Source organism: Grammomys surdaster, unplaced genomic scaffold, assembly GCF_004785775.1.
Source record: "Grammomys surdaster isolate TR1022 unplaced genomic scaffold, NIH_TR_1.0 267, whole genome shotgun sequence".
NCBI lineage: Eukaryota > Metazoa > Chordata > Mammalia > Rodentia > Muridae > Grammomys > Grammomys surdaster.
The window spans coordinates 3,106,427-3,134,078 of NW_021604708.1; the positions used below are offsets into that span (position 1 = coordinate 3,106,427).

A 27,652-nucleotide genomic window follows, 5' to 3' on the forward strand; every position below is an offset into this window, starting at 1 on the left:
GGGATGGAGGGAGGGAGGTAGGTAGGGAGAGAGAGAGAGAGAGAGAGAGAGAGAGAGAGAGAGAGACTGGACTGTTTGGCTCATGAGTACCCTTCTGCTTTGTAGAGGGTCTTTGGCTCTGTGTCAGTTCCAAATGTATTTCTTTCCTCACCCTCAGTGAATGGCTGACTCTGCTGCTGTCTGCAGTGTTTGAGAAGTCTCTGCTCTTACACTCAACACTTTTGCTTGCTTTTTAATTCTAAATGTAACTGGAAGAGAAAATGGACCCAATCAAGACCCTGACACTGTATCATTTTAGACCAGCTTTTCTAGTTTTAAATACCTATGAATATTTAAATATTATTACATTTTACTCATATTAATGAAGTATTGAAGTCTACTTTTAAATATCCTATGAAATGACTGTTGTTTATTTTTGCTTAACAAATGAGCCTTAGTGAGCTTCATAGATTTCGATTGGTTTATAATACAACTGACTGCTTGCGAACTAATTTTACTTCAGAGATCCCAGAAAGTTGGGTCGTGGAGGAAGAAGGGGTCTCCAGATATGTGCATGTAACAAGAACTTAGTAGCTATACTGAAAAACTCTGACTTTTCCTTCGGCCTGTAGGTGCCCAACGAGTAAGGAAAACAGGCCACTGGGGCTCTGCACAGCGATAGAATAGTGACTAAGACACCGATGCTAAAAACTAAAGTTGATCTCCTAAACACAAGTAGTCACTTTATAGTGGGCACAATAACTTCTGAGGCCCTGTAAAACCAGACTTCAAGTAGTGATCTGCTAGACCACAGTGTGACAAAGAATTATCTCCTGCCCAATTCCCCCACTATTTAAAGTTAAAGCTCTTGTCAGTAACCCTCAGGACAGGGCTGAGAGTTCTGCCTCAATGGCTGTACCAGATAATGAATTTCCTATTCTCCTACATTACAAATTTTTTTCATATTTTATGTGGGGAAAGTATTATGCCTGGTTTGCCAGATCTCTCCAAGATGGAGCTGCTGCCTTGACTTGGATCTCAGCAACATGCTTACATTGGATCTGACACAGATGAGTGTGCACATGATGAGTATTCAGAACCCCAGAATTGCTACAGCACTTCAAAGACCCTCCAGGCTTGAGGCTGATAAATCTCTTCTGCAGCTTTGTTTTCACAGTAGCTATTGTTTGCCCTTCTGCAAAGTGCCTTCTCTCCCTTGTAAACTGTATAATAAATAGCACAGTACTCATTAACAAAAGTCCTGAACTCTTTTCCCTCTTTTTTTTTTTTATGTCTGTGTGCACAGACTGAAGAATACACTACAGAAGAAGCCTGTAACCAGAATAGGGCCAGAGTCTCTAAAGGAAATAGGGAAAACGAGGAGGGAGGTGAAATTAGAGGGAATTGGCCTTGTCTTGAGTAAGTGGGTCAGAGGGAAGGGGTTGGAGTGCAGGAATTTTACAGATCTCAAGTAATGTCTGCTTTGGGGAGGAGGGAGAGTTGTTTCTGAGCTCTGAAAGAAACCAGGAAGTGTGTATGAGAGAGACTTCCTGACAGTGATTTCAAATTCATTTTCTATTGTCAATGAGCAGAAAAAAAAAAAACATTTTGGAACATCAGTGTTTTATAGCTTACATAGGTTCTGAGTTGTGACTTTGTTGCGCCTGTTTCATGAACCCCAAAAGACCACCATGGAGCTGATTCTACTGCAATCACATTAAGGTCTTTATAAGCTCAAACTTGGGCCACACCAAACTCTATCTCTGACACAGCAAAATGGGGGAGTGAAGCCCGGAGCTCTCAGCTAGACAAGGTTTTATAGAAAGTAAGCGGGGGGTGGGGGGTTAGCCTGGCACACATTTGATTGGGTGCATTATGGGATTGTGTTGCCCTTTAACATAATTAGCTGGTGCTGGGAGCCAAACCACAAACATAACTTCTGCATTCCTCATGATTGGTAGTTGTTAGGAAGTGGAATGCCAGGGGCAGGCTTGTAACCTAGAAACTAGTGCCAGGCATCAACCTGTTGGCAAGTAACCTGGAAACTGTGCTGGCTTGTTAGTTAATTCAAGTTCAACCTTAGGTCAGGTTCTCTAAGATGGAGTCTGAACCCAAGACCTGGTTTCAACTTCAAAGGGGATGACAATGACAAGAGTCTGGAAATCAGGTTATGTAGTGTGGGACTAAGTCCTGTTAGAACCTGGGTCATTCCACTGCTAACCAATTCCTAAAGTCAAAATGGAATTGCAGAGTTTAAAAAGGTTAGGCACAGCACCATGCCTTTGTCAATGGTGTCTAAGTGCTATCTTCAAAAGCACAAGCCAACTGGGAAGAAGCCTTTCCTGTAACAAAGTAGCCATCTCCTGACTCACCAGGACCAATTCCAGCCTCCTCCTCACCTCTACCCCAGTCTCACCTCCATTAGAACCTCACTAGGGCTCATAGACACACAGTCCGTTGGTGGCTGGGACCTGATTCTGTCAGAGCAGGGATCATCCTAGAAGCATGGGGCAAAGAAAGGCCCACTAACCCCTTGTGATCTTAATGGAGGAATGAAGACTCAAGAGACACTGAGGTCCCCTGTTGGCTCAAGGAATTGGACTCTCCCAGAGTCTTATCCTGAGAAAGGAAAAGGCAGAAGCCTTGTGCCAGCCACAGGAGGAACTTATCTCCCAGGAAGAGATTTCATACAAGATGCCAAGTTGTTAGGCCACCTTGCCAGGAGACTGTAGCCAAAGAGAGCAGGACCACACCCTGGACAGGAATGCCTAGTTATGTGTATGCCTTGTCTTCTGCTTATTCCTAAATTTCATGTCAGTACCACAAAAACAGACTAAATGGAGTCTTTTTAATAGGGTCCTGATGAATAAATTCCCTTCTGCTTCTTTCTATTTCTTGTTTTGTTTTTTAATTGCTCAGCTGGGAATGCTCTAGCATATTAGGGTTTCCAGTGTCTAGGCCCTGACCCTGATAACTCTGATGACCTCCTGACCAAAATCACAAGAACATTGGATAGGAACTTCAATGACATTTAATTTAATTTAATTTAATTTAATTTAATTTAATTTAATTTAATTTAATACTCACCAGTGGATTGGATTCATATTTCAACTCAGAAAGGACACCTACTTCCTGACCAAAATGTCAACGTGAGAAAGTAAGTCATAGCCGGGCGGTGGTGGCACACACCTTTAATCCCAGCACTTGGGAGGCAGAGGTAGGTAGATTTCTGAGTTCGAGGACAGCCTGGTCTACAGAGTGAGTTCCAGGACAGCCAGGGCTATACAGAGAAACCCTGCCACGGAAAAAAAACAAAAAAACAAAACAAAAGACAGTAAGTCATTTTGGTGTTTCCCATTCACGAGGTCGAGAGTCAGAGCCAGACACATGTTATGATTTCAGTTATGCATCACCTTGCCTGAGATAAGCTGTCCCTCTCCCTCTTCATGGAACTTGGCTAGTGTTTCTTTTACAGACCAGGGTATCTATTCTTATTTGTAGTTGTTTAATGCTTCTCTTATCTCCTTTAAGAGTATTCCCGACTACTCTCTGGTCGGTTAGTCTGGTTCCAGTAACAGATAAGCTCCTGGTTTGAGGCAGCTTCCTTCTCCCTGTGTGCCTACGTGATGACCTCAAGTTTAATTTTGAGGCGAGATAACTGGAAGTTGCTTGAGGTTATAAATTCTCAACACCCACCCTCGGCCATGTACTTCCTCCAGCATGACTGTGTCAGCTCCCCACGTAGTGCCATCAACAGGGAACTAAGTGTCCAAATGCCAGAGCCTATGAAGGACTATTCTCATTCAAACTCCACAGCATGATCAGCTCGCAGAAGGAAGTTTCAGCAGAAAACAAAGGAAAGGACACTGTAGGAGTACATTCCGGTAAGAATCTGTCCCCGAAAGAACCGGCCTCTCTCAGTGTCTCACAATCAGACTTCTTGGAGTATGGTACCCTGTGGCATAGAAACCTGTGATTCTTCCCTTGTTTCTATGATGACAGGCAAGGGAGGAAGGCCTTGACTAGATCCACAGAAAGAGTAGCTCACTGGAGATGAAACATATAAGTGTTGGGTGAATGTGGTCATCCTCAAGGGAAAACCAGGTAAATATAGCTGGAATCCTAGTGAAGGCTAGTTTCCTTACCTTCTATTCGGTGTTGGAGTTGAGTGTGCTACAGTTGACTGACCAGGTGTCTCTAGGATATTCAACTATGCAAAGAAATAGGAGGAAGGTCCCAGAAAGCAACAATGCTGGTGAGTGTGGAAATATATCACAAGTGTGCTCCTGATGAGCAGTTCAGTCTTTATGGAACCCTTCAGAGCTGTAAGCAGACTTACTATAGCAGGCAGGTTTTGTTTTTTGAGAGCATCAGTGTAATCAATTAGGAGAGGCTGTATTTTAATGCATGGATGACAAACTCAGTGTCACAGTAATGTATCAGTGTCACATTAAGTAAAGAAATCAAAGCATTGTCACTTGGTGTCATTTAACCAAGAGCAAGCCCAGATTGGAATTCTCTATGTCACGCTCCCTGTGGCTTTTGTCCTACCTGTCTCTTGTAGGAGTCTGATTCTGTGCCTTCCTGAAGGTTGTCTTGTGAATCTGTCTCTATATGTGTCTCTGCGTCTGTGACTTTTTCTCTAATTAGGGGCTTAGTTCTTGCTTTTATTGAACAGCTCCAAAAGTATTACAAGGGAAGGGAATGAGATAACTTATAAGAATCTTTAACAGATATACTAGCTCCAAATGGTTCCCAACTGAACCAGTTGCAAACAGCATGACAAAAGTCACTGATTATTAAGCAATATCTGTGTGCTTCATTCAACATTCATGGTGAACATTCATTTTTTAAGACCACTTTGAGCCAGCCTATTTGCTATTTCCCACAAATGATTATTATAATACACACATATTATATAACAGGAGCCCAGACCTTAGCATAACTGACTCCATGATAGAAGGACCATCCAGGCTGTAAAACTCAGCACGCACTTGGCAGCACCCACAGCCAAAATGAAAACAAAGACCTAATCCATCAAAGCCCATAGTCCTGGGAACGTTCCTAAATGTTCTATAACCTTGCTTTTTGGCTTCTGGAGTTCTGCTTCTGGTGAACTGTTCTTGTTAACTACAGTAGATCAACCCAGAACATGTTTTCTTCTCTGTGTGTTTAAAAGCTCACTGTAAAAGTAACTCAATGCTAAACTGGGATCCCAGTATAGTCGTCAGCAGGCTGAAAAAGACTTTCTATTGGCTTAAAAGCATGTCCAAGCAGTCTTCTCTGGTGACTACCCCTCAACACATTATTCTTGGGTCAGGTCTATGGAAGAGTACATAATTTAAGATTGCAGCTATGCATTAGCTTAGGTTGTAAAAGTTGATTACATGGGAAATCCAAGGCAAGTAAGGCTGTTTGTTACATTGTTCTCTTAAAGGCAAGTTAAACAAACATTGTAGGCTAGCAACCTCAAGATGTGTTATTAAGTCTGGCTGTGAGGTCCAGAAACAGTTCCAGTCTCTTGGGATGTAAGAGGACCTTTCATTAACATTGCATCACCATGATAGAAAAGAGGCAGCTCAGCTTTCTCTCTGCGGACTGTTTCTGGTTTCCCAAGCCAGTACACAGTTCCCAGGCTCATAGCTCCAATCCCCTTTAAGGAGGAAAAGCTCACTGCAGCCATTTACTATGTTCAGCAAGTGGATTGCAGAATGTTTTTGATCTTCCAGACCCACCCACCAATTCCTGCCAGGAACACCATCAGTGAACGGGCTGTGTGTATGTTCCACCTGTCAGCACATTCCCTTTGTCTCCCTCTGTCAGCCTTCATCCACCCTTCCAGGAAAAGGTTCAATGAATTCCATAGATTGTTTTTCTGAGTGATAGGGTACATAAAAGCACATAATGTTTGGCTTGAATGAATAGATCTTCAATTTACTGAAGTCATGTCTTACTGGCTTTCCAGGTGAATATGGCCATTTAATACATTGTTGAAGTGACACATTTTTATGAAAGTTCCTTTTATCTTCAAAGAGGATGAACCTATGTACTTAACCTCCTGCCCTACGGTATTTATTTTATTTAAACTTCCTTTAAGAGAACAATGGGACTAGCCTTAATATACCTTCATTTCCCATGTAATTAACTTTTGCAACCTAAGCTAAATACATTGATTTAATCTTAGATTATATACTCCTTTCCAGAATTGTGTGATTGTGTGTGTGTGTTATCATTTACAGTTTGACAGAAACCTTAAACCAAATATTTCATAAGTGTTGAAAGCAATATATGAATACAGGTTTATAACATCTCTGTGGTTTTCAGTACTAGTCTGAGTCATTGTCAGGAAAGTAACTTTTGGAGATTTCTTCTAAAGATCTCTGAAAATAATCCTTAGCTTATCTCAGGTACCATTTTCTGAACTCCAATAAATACAGAGGTAAGTTTCTTGCTAGGCACAGGCACAGACCTCTCTCTCTCTCTCTCTCTCTCACACACACACACACACACACGCACACACACACACACACACACACACACGCACGCGCACACACACCAGAAAGGTGCCAGGGACAGATCAGACAGACACAACTAACAACAGATAGGCTAATAACCATTGACTACAGACAGCTGTAAGAGATAGGGAGACAAGAAGAAAATTCACATTTGGGCCCATTCTTGGCCAAAGTAATTCAATAGGGAAAAAAAATCTGTGTTTTTATTCCTTAATGCAGCATCAGCACACTTTGTCATCCTCACTGAGGTTTCTTAAATGCATTAACTGACTTGCATTGTTTCTAATTCCATATAACACAGAATTCAGTGACATAAGGCAATCTGCTCACACCTCTTGCTGAGCTTTATGGTTACATATGAGAAATGGGGTGGATTCTACCACCTGCACTACCCTCATTAGTGCATAAGGATCCCTAGGTCTTTATCTTCACCAATGCTGGGCATTACCCAACTTTCCAACTTGCCAATGCAAAAATGAAATATGACTTTACATTTCGTTGATTACCATGTGTCTTGGGTTCTCTAGTATATCCATTTTATGTTCATGTCTTTCATCAAGTTCTGCTGTTGACTTTCTGCCTGAAGTTTCTTCATCTGAGGAAATACTTTTTATAATCTAGTTACTAGTCATTTTGTATGTTTCAATTTATTGTGTCTCCGATACTTTGTTAGCTATAAAACTCTATCCATGGTATCTTTCATTGAATGGAAATACTAATTTTGATGTTAAAAACTTCATTCCTGACTGGTGAGATCACTCAGCAAGTAAAGATACTGGCAAGACTATCAACCTGAGTTCGATCTCTGGGACCCACATACTGGAAGAAAAGAACCAACTTCTACAAGTTATCCTTTGATTTTTATAAGTGTGCCCGCATATATAACTCTCACACAATGAAAAAAATGTGTGTGTGTGATTTTAAAAATCTTTTCTCCATCTCTATTTTACATTATGTAAAATACATACATTCTATATGTATAAAATACGTACATTTCTGTGTTTTTGGCATTTCAAATTATGCAACAGGTTGGATTTTGTAACTTTGCTTCACTCCCCTATTTCCTTCCAGTGGGTGTGAGGTACAGTCGCATGTTTTCTGGGTGAGTAGTGGGAGCAGCTAGTATATACATACAAATACAGAGAGGGAGGTTAGGTAGCTGAGGAGCTGTGGAGGAAGGATGTATAAATACATCTATATGTGAGAGAGGTTAGGGACATATTCATATACTGAGGAGAAGTCAAATATGTGTGAATACCTATTATTTATCTTTGTACTTCATGCCATCATAGGTGGACATATTAACAGGACCTCTGGTGGTCATTTAGGATTTTAAGAGATACCTGGAAACAAATATTTTTCCCATGGGATATATGTCTATTGCTGACATAATGTTCCCAGTACTTGTTCATGTTCTTGAGGTGCTAAGCTTGAGTGGCAGATGATAACAAGAAGAAGGCACTGTAGGAATTTAACAAGCAAAATGTACAAACATTTACAGCAGCTAGACAGATTACCATTGCAGCATCACAAAGGATGTAAATCCTCACCTGAATCAAAATTCAGACAAGCTAGAAAGTGACTTTACAGGACACAGTGACATGCATTGATGACTAGTAGTCTCTCCGAACTCATTGTTACAAATAATATTGAGAAACACCTTTTGATGACACAAGTGACAAATAACCCAATCCCCACCCCTCCCAAATGGACAAAAATCTGAAAGGACATTTCTCCAAAGATTTCCAAAGTGCCAATAATTAAAATGGTATTCTACATCACTGGTTCTCAAGGAAATGAAATCAAGTTCTGTGGTGTCATTTCCTACGCAGTGAGTTAGCTAAAGTTATAAAGATGGACAGTGAAGGATGTAGAGAAATCAGAGCTCTCGTACTCTGCTGATGGTAAGGTGAAATGATGTCTACAGGTAAGCTAGAAACAGTCTACCAACTCATTAAAAGGTTTAATGGTTACTTCACCATCTCTACTCATGGATGTACACGTAGGAACAATAAGATCATAAGACAGTGTCAAAATATATTCCAGTGTTCATGAAAATGTTACTTGCCAAAGTAGAAAATGGGACCAGCTCACAAGTGAACACACTGGAGTGGAGAAAATGTAGAGTTGATATTATGATCAATCAGGACAAAGATATATAATAACATTATGCTAAACCACAGAAATCTCTCTCACGTGCACACACAGACACACGTGCACACAGACACACAAACAACAGCTACAGGCAGTATGCATTCTATTTCTAGAGCATGTCAGAATCAAAGAAAAATGGATTGATGATTGTTCAGCTTGGGGATTGGGGCAGAGATGATGTAGTACTTTGAGAGGTGATGGCTAAAATCCAGTGATGTAATAAAAAGATAACTCTTCTCAAATTGATTGGTAATGGCTACTAACTTCAATGAATATATACCCGCTGAATTTTACATATTAGATTCATGAATCACATTGCCAAAAAAAAAAGAAAGAAAGAAAGAAAAAGAAGAAAACATAACCAAATCCAAAGTACCCATTTTTTTCCATCTTATTTGAACTATCCTTATGCAGCTAAGAGGCCTTCTTTTCCCAATTTGCTTTTCTTATCGAATTGCCAAGTGGCATTCCTAGAAAAGCACCACTTACTAAATTTGTTAGATATTTAAAAGACTTTAAATAAATATGAATCAAATGTGTTAACACGATTGAAACGCCTAAGTTAGAATTTGCATAAGTGTGGAAATGTTGAAATTTAGAGTTCAAATTTGTGACAAGTTTTCGCAATTAACAACATCCATAGTGATTTAAGGGATGGGGACTGGGGCATTTGGGGTGCTGGGTCACTGACTGTTGCACAAGCAAGCACTTTTGGCTTCAGTATACAGATTTCAAGTTCTGGATATTCTCTTGTTCTTTTTAATTTTAGGGTTTGTTTGTTTGTCTGTCTGTTTGTTTGTTTATTTTCAGTCTCGATCTGTAGCCCAAGCTGTCCTGTGATTCACTATGTAGCCTAAAATGGACTTGAATTCACAGCAATCTCTCAGCCTCAGCCTCCCCAGTGCTGGGGACACAGACTTGAGCCACTGCTACTTGTTTCTTTCCACCAATGGCCCGGAAAGGGATCTAGCGTGCCAGGAAGTTTTGTCTGAGAGATTTGAAACCTAAGCAATGGCTACAGGGTAACTTCTTGGATCTTCCACGTTTCCAGGTGAAGACCGGTGGACTCAGCTGGGACATGAGCCTATCAGCTGGGCTCCCTGTGCGGCTGCTGTTGTTGCTGCTGTGGTCCATGGCCCCGCAGGCACGACCACCGCGTGAGTGTGGGAGAAAAAGGGGGGTGTAGGACGCAAAACCGAAAGTGACTTCCTTGGCGCCTGGAGTTTCTCCCTTGGGAATGCAAACGCCTCCCTTTATGATCCCCCCTTCCAGCTCTCTGCATACAGACCCCCAGAGGGAACACCTGTCACACAGCTAGCAGCGTAGGGGCATGTCTGCGCCTGTTCTGTCAGGGTGTCACCAGTCTAGGCAGCCGTGTGAGGAGCCACGTTGGCTTAGCTGAGCCTGAGGTCTAGGTCTCCAATTTCTGTTTTAGTGTTTTTATTGTGGACTGTGTCCTACCTTCCTAACTGATCTGGGATCTGAAATTTCTCCCCAAGAGTGACCAACGTCGCCCTTTGGCATTTTCTCTTCAGGGTACTGGGAAAGGGTTTTGAATGTTTTCCTTGTTAGCTCTAGGGATGCTGGGTCGCACCCTACTGTGATTTTTTTTTTTTTTTTTTTAGATAAAGTAGAGGTCACTAGGAGCCTCAGGAGTGGCGGTCGGGTCGGGGGGGTTAGACCTTTCCTCACTCTTGACAGTTGTTCTTTCATCTAGAAATGTCATTTTTATTTCAAATGGATGCAATATTGTAACCAAAGATTTTGGGGCAAAAGGCCAGGACTCCCGCAACCCTTGTGGTTGGTAACAGTGTTCTAATTAAGAAGTCCAAAAATAACGAAACAGTTCTATTCAGTGTAGCCATACTGGGAAGATGAAGTGACCCAGCAAAAGAGTCCATCTCCAGGTTCCTGCCATGACATTTAGATTTAAAGAGAAAAGAAAGGATTCCTCTGGATAGACAGCCCTGGATCCTGTAGTAGTCCATAAATTGTTCATCTGTTTGTTGTTAGGGCACAATGTAACAATTTCTTCTGCCCTGGTGTGCTGCCTAGACCTCATAGATAATTGCTTTGTTCTGATGGGGGTATTGAGGAAAAACAGGGTGATTCCTGTCCTGAGGCTTTGATGATATTCCTGTAATCCAAGGGAACTTCAGGTTTGGGACAATATCTTTGTGTCTTCAGCCTTGGAAAAGGATAAGATAGGTTAAGAAAGGAGAGTCCAGCAGGCAGGAGTCTGATGAGATCCGGAAGGCAGGCTGAGCACCAGACTTCCAACCCTTTCACTCACTGTGGGTGAGAGGATAGTGCCCTCTGACAGAATCACCTTCTGAGCACCTGGTTCTCACCCAGTGGTTCTCAACCTTCCTAATGTTGCCACCCTTTAATACAGTTTCTCATGGAGTAGTGACCCCAACCATAAACTTATTTTTGTTGCTATTGTAATTTTGCTTTTATCAATAATAATATAAATATTTGATCTGCAGGGTATCTGATATATGTGACCCCAAGGGTAGATCACTGCTCTACAGGACCTTGTTCAGCAGGGCTTTGCTGATTTGCAAATTAAAAAGGATTAACAGGCCTTTTTTAAAGGATGCCAAAGTGCTGCTTTACACACTTTAGTAACTCTAGGATTTGTGATTCTTTTTGACTAACTATGCACTGGGAAGCAGTAGTTATTGCCAGTTAACTAGCTTAGATCTTTCCTCAAGTTGCAAAGAACATAAACTTAAATCTGATCTTTTTTTTTTTTTTCCAGAAACTCTGGGGTGGGGTGTCTCCCTATGTAGTTCAGGCTGGCCTGCAACTCACCTGTGCTGAGAGCTGCTGTCAGTTCCTTTTCCTGGAAGCCCTCTGTTTTCTGACAGGTTGTCCTGAGTTAGGAATCAGGACACTCATCAGCATTTTTTTAGCCAACATCTGCACGTGAAAATGTTCACAGACAGAAGTGGAGAAAACCCAGTACCTCCAACTCCTTAGGACTTTCATCTTAATGGATTCAACACCAACTCCTAGCTCAGCCTTCATAGCTTGAGAAACCCAAAGAGTTTCCAGAGTCTGGGTCTGGGGTCAGGGATGTGGGGTAACCTATCCACTCAAGTAGAGAGCATCAAGAAGGTGAGTAGAATAAGAGCAAAAGGCCAGAACAGCCAGGGCTGTGCAGGGAAGAGGAGAACTGTGTCATTCCACAGTGAGGTCTCACTCTCTGGTAACAGGAGGAGATAACCTGGGGCTGTGGAACTTCTGCATCCTGATCCTGCTGGCTGCCCATTCTGAATGCTTGCTGACTTCCCCAGGTTCCCATTCTCTACGATATCTCTTCATGGGTGCCTCAGAACCAGACCTCGGGCTGCCTTTGTTTGAGGCTATGGGCTATGTGGATGACCAACTCTTTGTGTCCTATAATCATGAGAGTCGCCGTGCTGAGCCCAGGGCCCCATGGATCTTGGAGCAGACCTCAAGCCCGCTGTGGCTGAAGCTGAGTCAGAGCCTGAAAGGGTGGGATTACATGTTCATAGTGGACTTCTGGACCATCATGGGCAACTATAACCACAGTAAGGGTATGTGAAGAGGAGAGTCACTTTCCTGAGGTACTCAAGCATAGCACTATTCCCCTACCTTGGGGATATAGCTTTGTAAAGGTAACTTTTATTCTCTTGATGTAACTGATGTCTAGGAGGCTTTCTGCCTCTGTCTGCTAACCTAAGTCTAGTCAGAGAAGCTTCTAGCCTCCTCACAATCTAATCTAGACCTAGAATGTTCTCAGCCTCTGAGACTTACTGCTTAATAAGCTCAACTTTTCTAGCTCTTTCTGAACTCTGGCTGGTTCAACTCAGATGTTCTGGCTCAAATTCCTCTCCCAGCTGGTTATTCAATCTGGCTTTTCTCTCAGGCTCTTCAGAGGCTCTGTTTGACCTCACACTAACTCTGGCAATGTTTTCTTCTGGCTTCTTCTCATTCCCTTATTTGTTCTGTCTTTACTTATGTCTAGCTTGTTCTCTCTTCAATCTGCTCCTGTAAAACTCTTCTGGTAAAACTACCTCCTTCTCCATCTCTAGGCTGCTCTACTCTCACTCTCATATCTACTGTATTCCTACACTGTACTCTCCCCTTCCTGTACTGTCTGTCTCTCCCCTCTCTTCTCTCTTCTTCCAACAGTTGGGCATATCTTATCCTCCTCACCTCTCTGATTCGTCATTTTGTCTGCCTGTCAATTAGACATCACTTTCAAACAACATGGATGCTTCCTTATATAAACTAACTTTACCTTTCTTGTTCTGGCATGTCTGTATTCCAGACAGAGGGATTAAAGGTGTGTGCTCAGCCACACAAACCAGAAACAGGTTCAAATATCCTGTCACATACTTGAAGTGAAATCCTAGGGTTGGGGTGGGGAAAAACCAAGAGGGAGATAGTTGCATGCGCCAGATCATTTGATATTTGGGGATGATGAAGATGAAACCAACTTTTTCATTTCCAGTCACAAAGTTGGGAGTGGTGTCCGAGTCCCACATCCTGCAGGTGATCCTAGGCTGTGAGGTGCATGAAGACAACAGTACCAGTGGCTTCTGGAGATATGGCTATGACGGGCAAGATCACCTTGAATTCTGTCCCAAGACACTGAACTGGAGTGCAGCTGAGCCAGGGGCCTGGGCCACCAAGGTGGAATGGGAAGAGCACAAGATCCGTGCCAAGCAGAACAAAGACTACCTGGAGAAGGACTGCCCTAAGCAGCTGAAACAGTTCCTGGAGCTGAGGAAAGGGATTGTGGGACACCAAGGTATGAGGAACCAGGCCCAGGCCCCAAACTCCAGAGTGGAAGTGGAGGGGACTCTCGAGTACCAGGTCAAGAATTCAGCCACCCCAAAGTTTGGGGACAGTACTTTCTCAATACTAAGATTTCCATTTTAATCATTTCAATTTTCTGTTTTCCTTTCTTTCATTTTCTTTCTTTCTTCCTTCCTTTATCTTTCTATCTTTCTTTCTTTCTTTCTTTCTTTCTTTCTTTCTTTCTTTCTTTCTTTCTTTCTTTTTCTTTAGACAAGGTCTCACTCTGTAGCCCAGACTGTCTAACTTAGTATGTAACCCAGCCTGGACTCAAACTCCCCAAAATCCCCCTGCTTCAGCTTTCCTTGTTTTCTAGGATTATAGTCATAAACCACCACATCTAGCCAATGTCATTTGTTTTGTTGTTTATCTGTTTGCTGTTTTCTTCTTTAGATAGTCTCTCACTCTGTAGCTGAGGCTGGTCTAGATCTCATATGTAAGCCCAACTAGCCACAAAACACAGCCCCAGCTTCCCAAATCTTGGATTTCAAAGTGTGAACCCACTATTGGGGATGGACTTTCCACTTCACATTGAGGTGCATAACACAACTATGAACTACAAAATTAGAAGGGAAATGTCAAGGACCTGGCCAGAGGACCTGGGCAGACAGTGCTGACGAGGAGAACAGACCAAAGTGGCTGTTCTCCAATGTGGCATTTCATTAGCATGTAACGTCATCTTAAAGCCATTTTCAGGATACCAAATGGCATCTCTGGCAGCCAATTTTTTTGGGAAGGGTGTGCTCTTTTTTTTTTCTCCCCAAAAAGCAAAATGAAAATTCCTGTCCTTCTGCTCAGGATAAAGCAGCCCTCCTCATGTACTTTCTCTCTCCCTTCAAGTGCCAACTTTGGTGAAAGTGACTCGACACTGGGCCTCTTCCGGGACCTCTCTAAGGTGTCAGGCTCTGAACTTCTTCCCCCAGAACATCACTATGAGGTGGTTGAAGGACAATCAGCCACTGGATGCCAAGGACGTCAACCCTGCGAATGTCCTGCCTAATGGGGATGATACCTATCAGGGCTGGCTGACCTTGGCTGTGGCCCCGGGAGACGAGACAAGGTTCACCTGTCAAGTGGAGCACCCAGGCCTGGATCAGCCTCTCACTGCTGCTTGGGGTGAGGATGGGCATGCAGGGCAGAGATCATCTCTTGTAGAAGTGGTCTCCTTCGCAGTGAGGGAGTGGTCTGCTCTGGGCTGGGATACGGCACTCGTGGACTTGAATTTTCATGTGTTGTTTTTAGAGCCCTCGCCGTCTCGGGCCATGATTATTGGCACCATCAGTGGGATCACGGTTTGTGCCATCTTCTTTGTTGGAATTCTGTTCCTAATCTTAAGGAGAAGGAAGGCTTCAGGTGAGTGGGAGCATGGATGAAGTATCGTGGCATCTTCCTCTGGGACACACTACTCCTGCAGAAAATGTTACTTCTATAGGAAGCCCTCACTGTGCTTCTTGTTTTGAAAGTGCCAGCCCATCTCTGGGGATGTTTTGTTTAGTTTTGGTTTTCCCAGACAGGAAGTTCCTAATTCAGGTAGAGCATGGGGATTTCAGGTTGAGAACCCCACTTGGTGAGACTCAGAACCTAAATCTAGTGTGGAATAGAATTCATGACAAGTAAGTGCAGCTAAAGAAGGAGACCCCTGAGAATGTGGACGTCACTGGATGAAATGCTCCATTGATATCCAGAAAGGATATGGAAAACTGGTGTGGTGGTCTGTGACCCTAATGTCAGCAAAAGGATTGCCATGAGTTAGTGGCAACCTGGGTTGGTTACATTGTGAGACCCTCTCTTAGAATACAGACACACACACACACACACACACACACACATGCACACCAATGTTGAATGGAGAGTGTATTAGTGGACCTTGTCCCTGACTTTGTATATCCCTCGCTCACAATGTATTCTTTTGTCCCCTCTCTGGGTATCTGTAGCATGAAAAACAAAAACAAGAGGGAGACAGAGCAAACCGATGTAGGCCTGTGGAACATTATGTTCTGATTACTGGGGAGCTGGTGAAGTCACGAAAGCAAAAGGGAACAATGTCTGTGTTTAGTGAATGGGTTGTGGGGAAGTGAATTAGGTGACAAGGAAAGCCCTTAAATAACTAATACGGATGGTTACCGCCCGACTGTCTCGGCCCACCAGCAGCCCAGGTAATAACAGAGACTTTCTAGTAATTATGAAACCTTGGCCTTAGCTTGGCAAACTCTCAACTAACTCATTTAAGTCAATCTGACCACCCAGCTCTGTCCTGCCCCTGCCACCTGGCTCCTTACCTTACCCCAGTACTGGGCCCTGTTTCTTCCTCTGTGTATGGCTGGCAAATCTCCCACCTCTGACTCTTTCCCAGAATTCCTATCTCTCCCTGGAAGCTCTTGCTTTGCTATAGGCTATTCAGCATTTATTACACCGATGAGAAGGTATCCAGTTACAAAACACTGAGACAGGTGATGCTTCATAAAAGTAACAATACCAAAGTCCTGCCTGTACTCAAGTCTTGGTATAGAAATTAGCATTAGAGTAATACAAAGACAGTGTTTACACAGTATACAAGCGATTAACCTCAGCAGAGTAATCATTTTTGAAATCCAGTGGAGTCCTTGAATTGCATGGTCAGGGATGAAGGAGGTGGGAAAGGATAGGACAAGATGATGCCTGGTCAGCAATGCCTCTCCCTGGGTCTCTTGTCTTCCCAGGAGGAACCATGGGTGACTATGTCTTAACAGAGTGTGAGTGACCTGCAGCCTGCAGAACCATGGAAGAGAGAAGACTCAGCCAAAGACTTGGAGGGGTCACACTTGCTCCATTCTAGGACACAGTTGGACCTAACATACAGAAACTACCTGGGAACTCTACTCTTAGGTTTCCCTGTTCACTTTCTTAAGGTGTTTTCTCCAGTTAAGTTCAGTTCCTGAATAAGAGTGACTGTTTCAGTAGCAACCTCTCCAGAACTGGTCTCATGATTCTTAAGCTGCCTCTTGGAGGCATCCTTCATTTCCTGCATCCAGCTAGACTATGGATGTCTATTTTTAAAAAACCCTCTAAATTTGAGGGGATACATGATTGATTTCCACATCTGAAGAACTTATGAACCTTCATCCTGGGATGCACACACATACTTGTGCCAGAACTTTTCTTACATATCCTAGAATCCAGGACACATTCAGCTGTATTTTGAGCCTCTCTGTCTGTTATCTAGTGACTCCTTTGTCACCAAGCCCTGACTTCTCTGTCATTGGAGTGTTATATGGATCATCAATAAAGCCATAAAGGCTACAAACTGTGCAACTTGAGGAGTCACCCTCTGAGAAAATATAGATGTTTGTGTATATAATGATGGCTATGTGTTCATATCTGCACAAAGGTGGTGTAATGTTTTCAAAGGTTAATATCATATACATTTGTGACATGATGCCTGTGAAGTACCTTCTCTCCTTGTCCTGAAAATAGAAATCATGAATGACTATCATAATGAAGTGTGGCTTGCACTTGTTCTGAGGAAGTGCTCAATAATATACTCTGCTCTGATCACCTGCTAAACATAAAGCATGAGTAGATGTCCTGATGAGTCTATGAAGTGGAAATTATTATCTGCACCAATGTCCCTTTAGATGCAAAAAGTCAAAACTCTCTTGCAGCTCGCCAGACATACAGAAAGATAGCTGTAGAAATGTCATCCTGGCTTTTAGATGTACTGTCTGTGCAACCCAACTGCATAAGTGGGGAAAGGAGAAGATGGCCCTTTTCTTATCTCCTGGCCCTTTTTCTCAGTGAGTTTGACCCACACGATGGGGAATAGCTGCCAAACACTCACCAGGCCTCAGCTTTCACAAATCTTTTCAAAGTTAGAGGAAGAGAGCAGGGACTCAGTAGTGACTCCTTTCCCAATCAGTCTCCTGTTTCCTCTGGCATCTGGTTTGTTTTTATTTAGTTCTGTTAAAAAGCTTAGCCTATCTGTCTGGTACCCTTGAAGCTGATGCCTATGTAATAAGAACCTTAAACCTGGCAGCCAATAATCTGTCAATCTTAAGGAAGTAAGATAGAAGCTGTCAAATGAATTGAAGAAATCTTGGAGTTGCTGGGGTTCTGCCACTCATTGATAATTATACACATTTTTAAAATTCAATGTTGGACAACCTAGAAATTACTAGATTTCAGAAGACACATTCATCTAATGTTAAAAAGTCAAGCATGTGTTTGCATCATGTTTGTGTATGTATACACATCTGTCTGCATGAGGATGTGTGTTCATATATGTGTATGCACATGTGTGTGTGCTCATGTCTCCCCCCAGATGGCACAAGCTCGCTTCCCCCAAAGCACACATTCGCCTGCATGACTGTAGCATGAATTCCATCTTGAAAACCAAGTGCCTCAGGTCAATAGCTCCAATTTCTTTAATGAACACTTAATTTGAACTAGACATCAACTTTTTTTTAACCTTTGTATTATTTACTGCTTGTGAAAGGTAAGAAAAAACATCAAATTTTTAATTCATTGTTGAAAATGGATAAAGGTAGCACCATCATTTTCTCAATGATTGACAAACTTGACTAGCAGCTTGTATTCTGCCTCAGTAACACTCCCCTCAAAGTGTGTGCAACTAATAAACACATGCACCATTGTATTTTGTTCTACACAGGTTAATTGATATTATGGTCCATCTTATAACTATAGTTAAATCATTTCATTTTATGGACACTCGCTTCACTTTTTTTTAAAATCAAATCGTAATTTTTACTTATTCACACAGGGGCTATAAACACAAAAAGGCAGGACGGGGGGAAGGGGATGACACTGGAGTGTGGGTGTTCAGGGGGAGTACAGATATCTTTCAGAACAGGGTACTGGCTGGGTGAAGTTTCAGGAGACAGGTCACTATGACTCTGCCTATGATTCACTTGTCCTTATCTAAGTTGGTATTGTCTGCCAAGGCTACCTATTTACAAGGTCTATGACTATTCAGACTGGTAAATTTCCACAAAAGCTGCCTGTTTACAATAGCTTATAGCCATCTGTTTCAGTGTTTATCCACAGAGACCCAAGACTTTGTGTTAGCATGCATGTATGTCAGGCCTATTGCTGATTTTAGGACTATGGCTGATTTTAGGCCTCATTTCACATCTAATTTTGACTTTTTTTTTGCTTGGTTTTCTACGTTTTTAAAGTTGGACACCATAGAGTCCAGGAGAGCATGAAGCTCCTTATGGAGCTCAGGCCTGCCTTGACCTACACCTCCTTAGCAATGGGATTGTAGACTTGTACTTTATTATCTGTGTCTTTTAGAATATTTTTACTGCACTGTGATAGCTAGATTGACAGTTTTCCTTTGCCATAGGGCATCATCATCTGAGCTGTAAGCAGGTGTTAATCTACAAGCCACGCTGAAAGCACACTGTGATTTATTCTGCCTGACTATCCCCTGTACATAGCAGAATGTCACAGGCTTTCCTCCACTTCATGTTACAGTTAACTAAGTGATAGTATAATAATTATACTGGGCAAACGATACACTTGCATTTTTGTGTGTTTTGTATCACTTCTGACTTTTTCATAAAACTTTAGGGACTCCATTGGAGGAATTAAGACTTACATTTCAAATCTCCCTTCTTTCCTCATTTCTGGTTAAACAGTAACACAATGTGGTAGGTAGAAGGGTGACACCTGGTGGCTCACTTTATTATATCACAGTTGGCTGCAGAGAGGCAAAGTATTTGGTAGGAACTGGTAGAAGGGGCCACTCTTGTCCAGAAAAGCACCAGGTGTGCTAGGCACACCCATAACGCCAGCACATGAGAGGTGGAGGCAACTGCATCAGAGTTCAGTTCATTCTCAGCTCCACAGTGAGCTGGAGGCCAGCCTGGGCTACATGAAACTTTCTTAAAAGAACAAATAACAAAGTGTGTGTATGTGTGTCTCTGTGTGTGTGTGTGTGTGTGTGTGTGTGTGTATGTCTTTCTGTGTGTAGAAGATATTTTAAAAGAGAAAGCACATGAAATGTATAGAAGACAGAATTCTGTACTAGATGTTGGAAAGGCTAATACGCCAAGCCGAGGCTGAGTTCTCTGAAGTGCCCCAAGAGCAGATGGTAGAATATGAAGCTCTGTGAGGCTCCTCATGCCTGCTGGGAGGTCCTCATTGGAAGCCTTTCCTCTTAAGTGGTGCAAGAAGAGAAGAGAGGCAGCTCTTTGCTGTCTCTCAGCAGTACTCCAATGCACTCCCCCACCCCCGCTCCGACACATTTCAAAGAAGAATGTTGCAGGTCCGGTGACATTTTTTCCCATAATGTTACTTTTAAACTAACATCTTTTTTAAAAAACACTTTGATTTAATAATGGCTGTCAAGCCGTTCTGAAGAGCTTTAAGCATGAAACATGTGTGGACTGACTCACACCTGACATTTCAAATCATTTTGGAGCATAACGTGTTTGTTCTTTAGTGACTAACTCTACTCTTTAACATACAGTACACCAATGCAATGTTTCAGTACTTGGGGTGTCATTTTTTTCTTTTTAGAAAGCAGGGGTGCCCTCATAAATGCGTTTGTTTACATATTAGGGGTATCACCTGGCCATGCTCTTCCCAGCATATATTCTGATGGTCCAGATCTGCTGTTTCTTATTAACCTCCCAAAGTGGAGAAAAAGAAAACTAGTGTTACGGGGAAAAGCTTCTCTACCTCCTCCCCATTTGCCTGAATAAGAATTCACAATCCCAGTAACATGTGTGTGTGTGTGTGTGTGTGTGTGCAATGAGTGTTTTCTAAAGTCGAAGAGTTTTCTGTGTTGAGAATCAAACCCAAAGTAACACATGCCAGGTAACTATTTACCACTCCTCCATCTCTTTGTAAAAATAACATTTTAGGTAATTTTATTTAAATATTTACTAGATACTAGTCTGTTCTCAGCCTTAATTCCTCCAAAGAATCCAATGAGGAACACATTTTTATCATTGTTAACTTTTACTTCAATTATGAAAATAACAGAGATTACTTAACTGGCTGTTTGAAATTGCTAGTTAGTAGGTAGAAAATGGCTGTGCTGGAATATTAATTCAGCTCATAAACACTACAGTACTTACCTCCAAGCCAAGAAAACCTATGGTGGAACACTATTGCTATTTCTTGCCAAACCTCAAAAGGAATTACCACCGCTACCTGGTAGCAGACTTCTTTTGTCTTCTGCAGTAAGGAATAAATATGCTTACCTTTTCAAAACTAACCATAGCCTTAGAAGTTTATCAGAAATATTTTGAAACTTAGCTGGGGCTTTTGGTGTAAAGTGTTTGTGATGAGTGTATGTAACAAAAGACAGAAATTAAATGTTTTAATTTTTTTGTCAGCAGGCTTTATTTGCAAAGTGTTACAACCATAATATTAATTTTATATGTCACTTTCTCTGTGTGAGTAATTTGCCGGCGTTCATGGGACCCATTGAGATCAGAAAAGAGCAACAAATTCCTGAAACTAGAGTTATGCATGGTTGTGAGCTACCTTGTAGGAGCTAGGAACCAAATTTTCGCCCTCTGGGGGAGTATCGAATGCTCTTAACTTCCAAGCCATCTCTCCTACATCAATGTTAAACTAATATGTGGAAGTCCAAAATCAACAATAAACTCACCTTGAGACCTACTGCTACTTGCTCTTCTGCCTTTTTTTTAAAAGGGGGGGATTAGCCTTGTTTTGACATCACTAATCTTATCACAAGCTTCACCAGGACCTTGTAGGCTTTGTAATGACCTTAATCAAGTATTAGCCCTGTACTGTAACTGTCAGCTCTACAAAACTTTTCTTAAGCTGAGCGAGCCATGCTGTGGTTAATAAGGGCTTGGAATCACAGCATGTAGAGGATAACCGATAACCTAACTTTATCCTTTTGTAGACTTTCTCACAGTATTATTTTAAAAGGGGGGGGGTAGAGTCATTAGGTCTCTGACTCGAGATAGAGAATGTGAAGTTTGCAGTTAGGGTGCTCAATTTCAATTGATGCCTTTTCAATGTTTATGTCTTTCCAAATAAAACTGCCAGGAACGAGCTTAAACTTTACTGCCAGGGGATATCTTTGGCATATTTAACTCACTCTGTTTTGGACATTTTACCCGAGTAAAGAAAGAAACCATCAGCTAATTTAATAACAAGATAGAAATAAAAGCAAACGAGAAATGGGGATATCTGCTTTGTGAAATGGTCCCAATACGCCTTTCTTTCGCGTGGGAGGAAAAGGGGGGGTGGGGGACAAAAAATGAAGTTTTTCAACAGGATTTAAATCCGGTCTTTAAGAGACACAGCACGCAAAGAATAGCTGAGGCTTGCTAGCCAATGAAAACATCCAGATTCCAATGACTCATCCTGTTTGCTCCACCCCCTTTCAAGGGCCTGTTTCGAAAACCCCGCCTAACGCCTCTAGTTTTCAATCAGGTCCGCAGAAGGCCTATTTAAAGGGAAGCTTGTGAGGGTCTTCCATCTTTTCTCACAGCCATGTCTGGACGTGGTAAAGGAGGTAAAGGCCTGGGCAAAGGCGGCGCTAAGCGTCACCGCAAAGTCCTTCGCGATAACATCCAGGGCATCACCAAGCCCGCCATCCGCCGCCTGGCACGGCGCGGAGGAGTGAAGCGCATCTCCGGCCTCATCTACGAGGAGACCCGCGGTGTGCTGAAGGTGTTCCTGGAGAACGTGATCCGAGACGCCGTCACCTACACGGAGCACGCCAAGCGCAAGACCGTCACCGCCATGGACGTGGTCTACGCGCTCAAGCGCCAGGGCCGCACGCTCTACGGCTTCGGCGGTTAAGCTACTAACAAACGCTTTCCTTCACTGTCGCAAAAGGCCCTTTTCAGGGCCACCCACAAATTCATTCGAGGAGTTGTTCACTGTTACTGAAGAGCCTGTGGGGTGGCTTAACGTGTATCCTATCCTACACTTAGCGTGATTTAAAAAGTAAACAATAGGTTGTAACTCTAGTGTTCTATGTCAACGCAGCTTTTTATTCCTGTAGCTCTAACCTGAGTTTAGGTAACTTACCAAATTGTGAACAGTGCTGAACGAGCTCCCTTAGACTCCCACCTATTGAGGCTAATTTTTTACTGTCATCGTGTGACGTTGAAAGTCAGTCCACTTAATGGTATCGGTCATTTAAAAGCTTATTCCGTTCTTGAGCCATCAAAATTGCAACTTCAGGGGAGTAGGGACCATTTGTATCTAAGCAAGGCAAAGGCTGATAATACAGAAACTGAAGACGTTTAGCTGTTACTGCATACCATGGACCTAAGTACACAAATATTCTATATTAGAGACACCAGTATTTAGTGTGTCTGTCTACAAACTGCGTAGTTGTGCGATGACTTGATAATTTAAATTCGTGTGGTTGTACCATGTTTGCCTTCTGCCAGAAGAGGGAGCCGTTATTTCCAGGAAGCTGGAGTTAGAGGCCATTGTGAGCCAGCTGTTGTGTGTTCTGATACAAAATCTTTAATATTAATAGCATCAAGTATTCTTGACTGAACAATCTCTCAAGCCACCCTGCTATGATCTTTTGTCACTCTTCATACCAATGCCTAAAATAGATTAATGTGAATTTAATATTTGTGACACTCCATAAAACTGCAAAATCACGGCTTTAAAAGCTGAGGGGTTTTTGTTGGTGGGGTTTTTTGTTTTGGTTTGGTTTGGTTTGGTTTTTGTTTGTTTGTTTGTTTGTTTGTTTGTTAACGTTCTTCAGCACAGACTTCCCCAGTACAGTTTTGGTTATATTGGGGTATTGAACTCGAGCCCTAACAATTTTATAAAAGAATAGAGGTCCTTAATTTTTAATATGGCTCTTGTCAGTTTCATGAAGCCTACATGCTATTTCATAAAATACACAAAAATTTAAACAATAACTGCTAGATCAATAGTATTAAACTACTTTCTGAAAGTGGAACAAAAATGGATCTTTGTTGACACATCGCACAATTGCAAAAACATCAAATAAGGTTTTGTTTCTTGCGAACTGCTTGCTATACTTTTTAATACATCACTCAGGAAATCCTAAAAAATCTAACTCAAGAAAAATACATATAACCTCTAGCTTGAGTACTGAATATCCAGGTTCATAGAGGTGCTTTGAAAGCCTGGGCACCAGTTACTGGTGTTTTAAAGAGTAAATTTAAGTTCAGTATTTGATCGGAGTGGGCAGCCTACTACTGTGGTCGTTTCTAACTCCTTCCTTGATGGTGATATAGTGGTGTTTCTAGAATGAAATATATCCATTGTGTATTTCAATGGTGACTTTTATTCTAGAATGAAAGACATTGTGTATTTCAATAGTGGCCTTTATTCTGGTGTAAAGCCACTAATACACAACCAAATTTGGAAATACTCTACACATAGGGACCCTAGGTTTCCACTCTAGGGTTTAGACAGCAGGTCGACCTAAAAACACTTTGGTCCAAAGTGTTTGCCCATTTTATGAAGTATGTAAGTGGCTCTTAAAAGAGCCTTTGGGTTTTGAAAACTGGCTTTGAAACTCACTTCCTCCCTGCTGCCTTCCTCAGATCAGTCTTCTGCATGACCATCTTTGCCTTCCCAGAGTTGGAGGTGGCTGCCCTCGCTTTGGCTGGGCTTTTGCGCTGCTGCACGCCCTTGGCCCCTTTGGTCTTCCTTCTGCTCCCAGAAGCTTTTGTGGGCGTAGCCTTTGGCTTCTTGACCACCTTGGTCTTACTACCCTTGGGTGATCTCGAGGCCCTGGACAAGCCCAGCTTTTTAGCCTTGGCAGAAGCGGATTTCTTGCCCTTGCCCTTATCGTTCCCCGAAGCCGCCTTCTTGCTGAGCTTGAAGGAGCCTGAGGCGCCGGTGCCCTTGGTCTGCACCAGGACTCCCTTATTCACAAGTCTCTTGAGGGCCAGCTTGATACGGCTGTTGTTCTTCTCCACATCATAGCCAGCCGCAGCCAGGGCTTTCTTCAGGGCAGCAAGGGACATTCCTGCCCGTTCCTGAGACATGGAAAGGGCCTCAGGAATCAACTTGGAAACCGAGAAACCCCGAGGTTTGCGGGCAGTGCCCAGGTCTGGCTTCTTCCCTCGCCTTTTAGATGAAGGTTTCTCCACAGGAGCTGGAACAAGAGTACTTGAGGCCGCAGGAGCCGTTTCTGACATAGTCAAGAGGTGATTAAGAACCACATCAAATGAGAAAAAGCAAAAGAGAGCCAACAACGCTGGGGTAGCAGGAGGGGGGGTACTGGGGGGGGGCCTTATATAGAGCAGGGCGCGCTGTGATTGGTGCATCCCCAGGCGCCTCCCCCGCCCCTGGAGGAGGGACATTTGTGTTTCTTTTCCCCCAAAAAGTGGAATCTTGCATATGTGTTCACTACAGAATCGCTCAGGTTATGACACCAGGTGACTCACGGGGACTTGGATTCCATCCGACTTTTTATCCTTTATTGACAAATGTTCCTGCATGCCAGAACTAGTAGAAAAAGTCCTTGATTTTCAATCAAATTCAAGAAGAAGAAGAAAACTTTCCCTTTTCCTTGCTAATTCAAAAGTAACTTTTAGTAGAAAATGTATCCAACATCTTGGGAGGGATCTTTTACATATGTGGCTTCTAACTAGTGAAGAAAACCAATTATGCAGGCCCAAATTTTCACTTAAATTATTTATATACATGAAGGAAGTAACACAGATGTCTTGACTGTCTCACTGTGGAACTAGACGGTGTTCCTAGAACTATCCCAAAACTCCAAGGTGAGCCCTTCTTGAAGGGAGCACGGCCTAATAAACACTCCACAGAGCATGTAAGAGGCACGCTACTCTCCCTGAATCTTAAGAGAAGGGCTTCGGATGCGGTTATAATCATCTTACCAATGGCACCTATGTAGTCAAATCAGCCAACCTCAAGGCTATTATCAAAGAGTTTGCTATTCCTTTCCAACTGAACACCACCAATAGCCCACTTCCTATGTCTTACCTACCTCTAGATGAGCAGACACAGTGCCTAAACCTTAATTACAAAATTATAAAGCTGGAATTACAGTTTCCAATCTCCTAACATGGCTAGGCTGGTGGTAAATGTGCCTGCAGATGTCTTAGAGAGATGTTCTTTCCGGAGCTTTATCCAAAGAACATGTCTGGAAATAAGAGTGCTCACAGCTGGGCATGGTAGCAACTTACTGATAATTCCTTCCTGAAGAAGGGAGGATTGCTGTGACTTTTGAGGTCACCTTGGACTAGAAAATGAAAACATGTCAACAGAAAAAGAGAAAAAGGAGGGAACATGATACTCAGGTAGAAGGGAGGCATAAAAGCCAGTCCGTTGTGAGGAATGCTAAGACCAGGTAGTGGGATTATATCAACTGAAGTAGAACGTATGGCCCAAGGCAGCACCCAGACAGCCTGAGTGCTTTCTGGAGATACCTACCCTTGTGAGGCAGGGACCTCAATTTATGCTATAGAAAAGTTTAAGACAATATGAGGAAAATTGTTTATTAAGAAAAAATGAGAATGGGTAGGTGCCTGTGTCTCAGAAAAAGGTTTGTGCTTCTGTCTTAACAGTTAATTGTCTGTCTAGGCCTGGTGTGCCGAACTGTAAACCTAGCTACTTGAGAGATGATCCAAGTTCAAACCAAGCCTAGGCTGTAAAGTAAATAAACCTCGTAAGACACTGTCCCCAAATAAAAATGATACAGAAAACACTGGGGAGGAGTCTTGCACCTGCCTAGCATGGGGTAGAGCCTACATTCAAATCTAGCACTGCAAGGTGTGTGTGTGTGTGTGTGTGTGTGTGTGTGTGTGTGTGTGTGTTTTGTATGTCTTGAACTTACACTGATCAACCATGTTTAAAGCTTAATAAAGCAGTTCAAAAATTAATTATTTTTGAGGTGTTATTTGTTTCTTTTTAAGAATTTCTTTTTGGGAATGAACTCACAAGGTTGTTTATGAGACACACTGTTTAGGGATGAGAGGGGAGGGCTGGCATTTGTGCTCAAAGTCACATGTTTGTCCTTAAGCAGTTTATGAGTTGTCTTGTTACTCTTGTTTGAGATGTTTAAATTGACACTTGACTTTCAAATGGTCAAAAACATAAACTAGACTTTGGAGTTGAGGTTGAGGTGAATGTTCCAGACCCGTGTCTCCTGAATTTCCTGTCTTTCTGCCCTTTATCACCAGAACTCAGGACCTTAGTCCAAGGAAATCCCACTAGGACCGTTTGTGACACTCTTTAAATATTTGCGTGAAGAGATGTGCTGATTATTCTCTGGCCCAAAACCATCAGAAGGTCAAGAATATTAACTATTATGTTATTGTAATATTTATCTAAGATCTATGTGTTTTGCATAAATATCAACAACACTGCTGGTGAGGACAGAAAGTATAAGGTGGGGCTCTCTTGCAGGAACCTCAGAATTTCAAAGGCAGTTTCTAAGGAGACAATGTGGGGAGAGCTCTACATTTGAAGTATTTCTGAAATAAAAATGGAAGGCTGAGAAATCAAATTTCTGGTTGCAAGATGGCAACCTCTTTTTGTTTCTCTCAGGCATGCACAGGCACATGCGTATGTTCATACACACACACACACACTTCAGAAAACAAGATATCTTAATAAAATACCTGGATTCATATGTTATTCTATTCTGTTTCATTTGGAAAAACAAAACAAAAAACCAACCAAACAAACAAAAAACAACACCAACAAAAACCCCTACCAGTTGAAGAGTCACAGATTGATTTCCTCCTGGTACTGTATGTAATCTTCCACCAAGAAAATAGCACTCTAAGTATTTGACACCCATTTGGTTTCTCTGACCCTTGATCACACACAAAATTTCTAGGACATTAACTATCAGTGGCATATAAGCATCAGGTGGAACTTTACAGATTCACAGAATATATTCTTCTTTTGCTTTAAAAGTAATATGGAATTAATTTAGTGAAGACTTGGGTTCTATAATTAAAAATCCAGAAAAAAAACCTGAATTCATATTTTTGCCCCAGACAGCTGAAAATAAGCATTAAAAAAAAAAAATGACATCCACAAAGCTGTCCAGGTTTGTTTTGTTTCCCAGTGTAGCCAAGGCTGTCCCTTCAACTCCCAGTCTTCTTGCCTCAGCCTCCTCAGTCAGTCATGGGGTTACAAGTCACTGCCTCCTCTCTCTCTCTCTCTCTCTCTCTCTCTCTCTCTCTCTCTCTCTCTCTCTC

The 27,652-nt window shown here is 42.3% G+C and overlaps 4 protein-coding genes across 4 annotated transcripts in view; 3 read left to right on the plus strand and 1 right to left on the minus strand.

Annotated features, from left to right (window-relative positions):
- LOC114628299 (histone H3) overlaps positions 1-27,652 on the plus strand; it is a 132,596-nt gene that overhangs the window by 19,446 nt on the left and 85,498 nt on the right. The gene's annotated exons all lie outside the window — the stretch shown is intronic.
- Hfe (homeostatic iron regulator) lies at positions 3,747-16,956 on the plus strand. Its single transcript, XM_028776240.1, has 7 exons — positions 3,747-3,863; positions 9,700-9,805; positions 11,951-12,214; positions 13,135-13,434; positions 14,322-14,597; positions 14,724-14,834; positions 16,181-16,956. Exons 2-7 carry the CDS (start codon positions 9,727-9,729, stop codon positions 16,219-16,221), a joined length of 1,071 nt encoding a protein of 356 aa, XP_028632073.1. The 5' UTR covers positions 3,747-3,863; positions 9,700-9,726; the 3' UTR covers positions 16,222-16,956.
- LOC114628322 (histone H4) lies at positions 21,956-22,449 on the plus strand. The gene has a single exon (XM_028776289.1). The coding sequence runs from the start codon at positions 21,960-21,962 to the stop codon at positions 22,269-22,271; it is 312 nt and encodes a 103-aa protein (XP_028632122.1). The 5' UTR covers positions 21,956-21,959; the 3' UTR covers positions 22,272-22,449.
- Positions 23,732-27,646, minus strand: LOC114628285 (histone H1t). The gene has a single exon (XM_028776255.1). It carries the CDS (start codon positions 24,776-24,778, stop codon positions 23,987-23,989), a length of 792 nt encoding a protein of 263 aa, XP_028632088.1. The 5' UTR covers positions 24,779-27,646; the 3' UTR covers positions 23,732-23,986.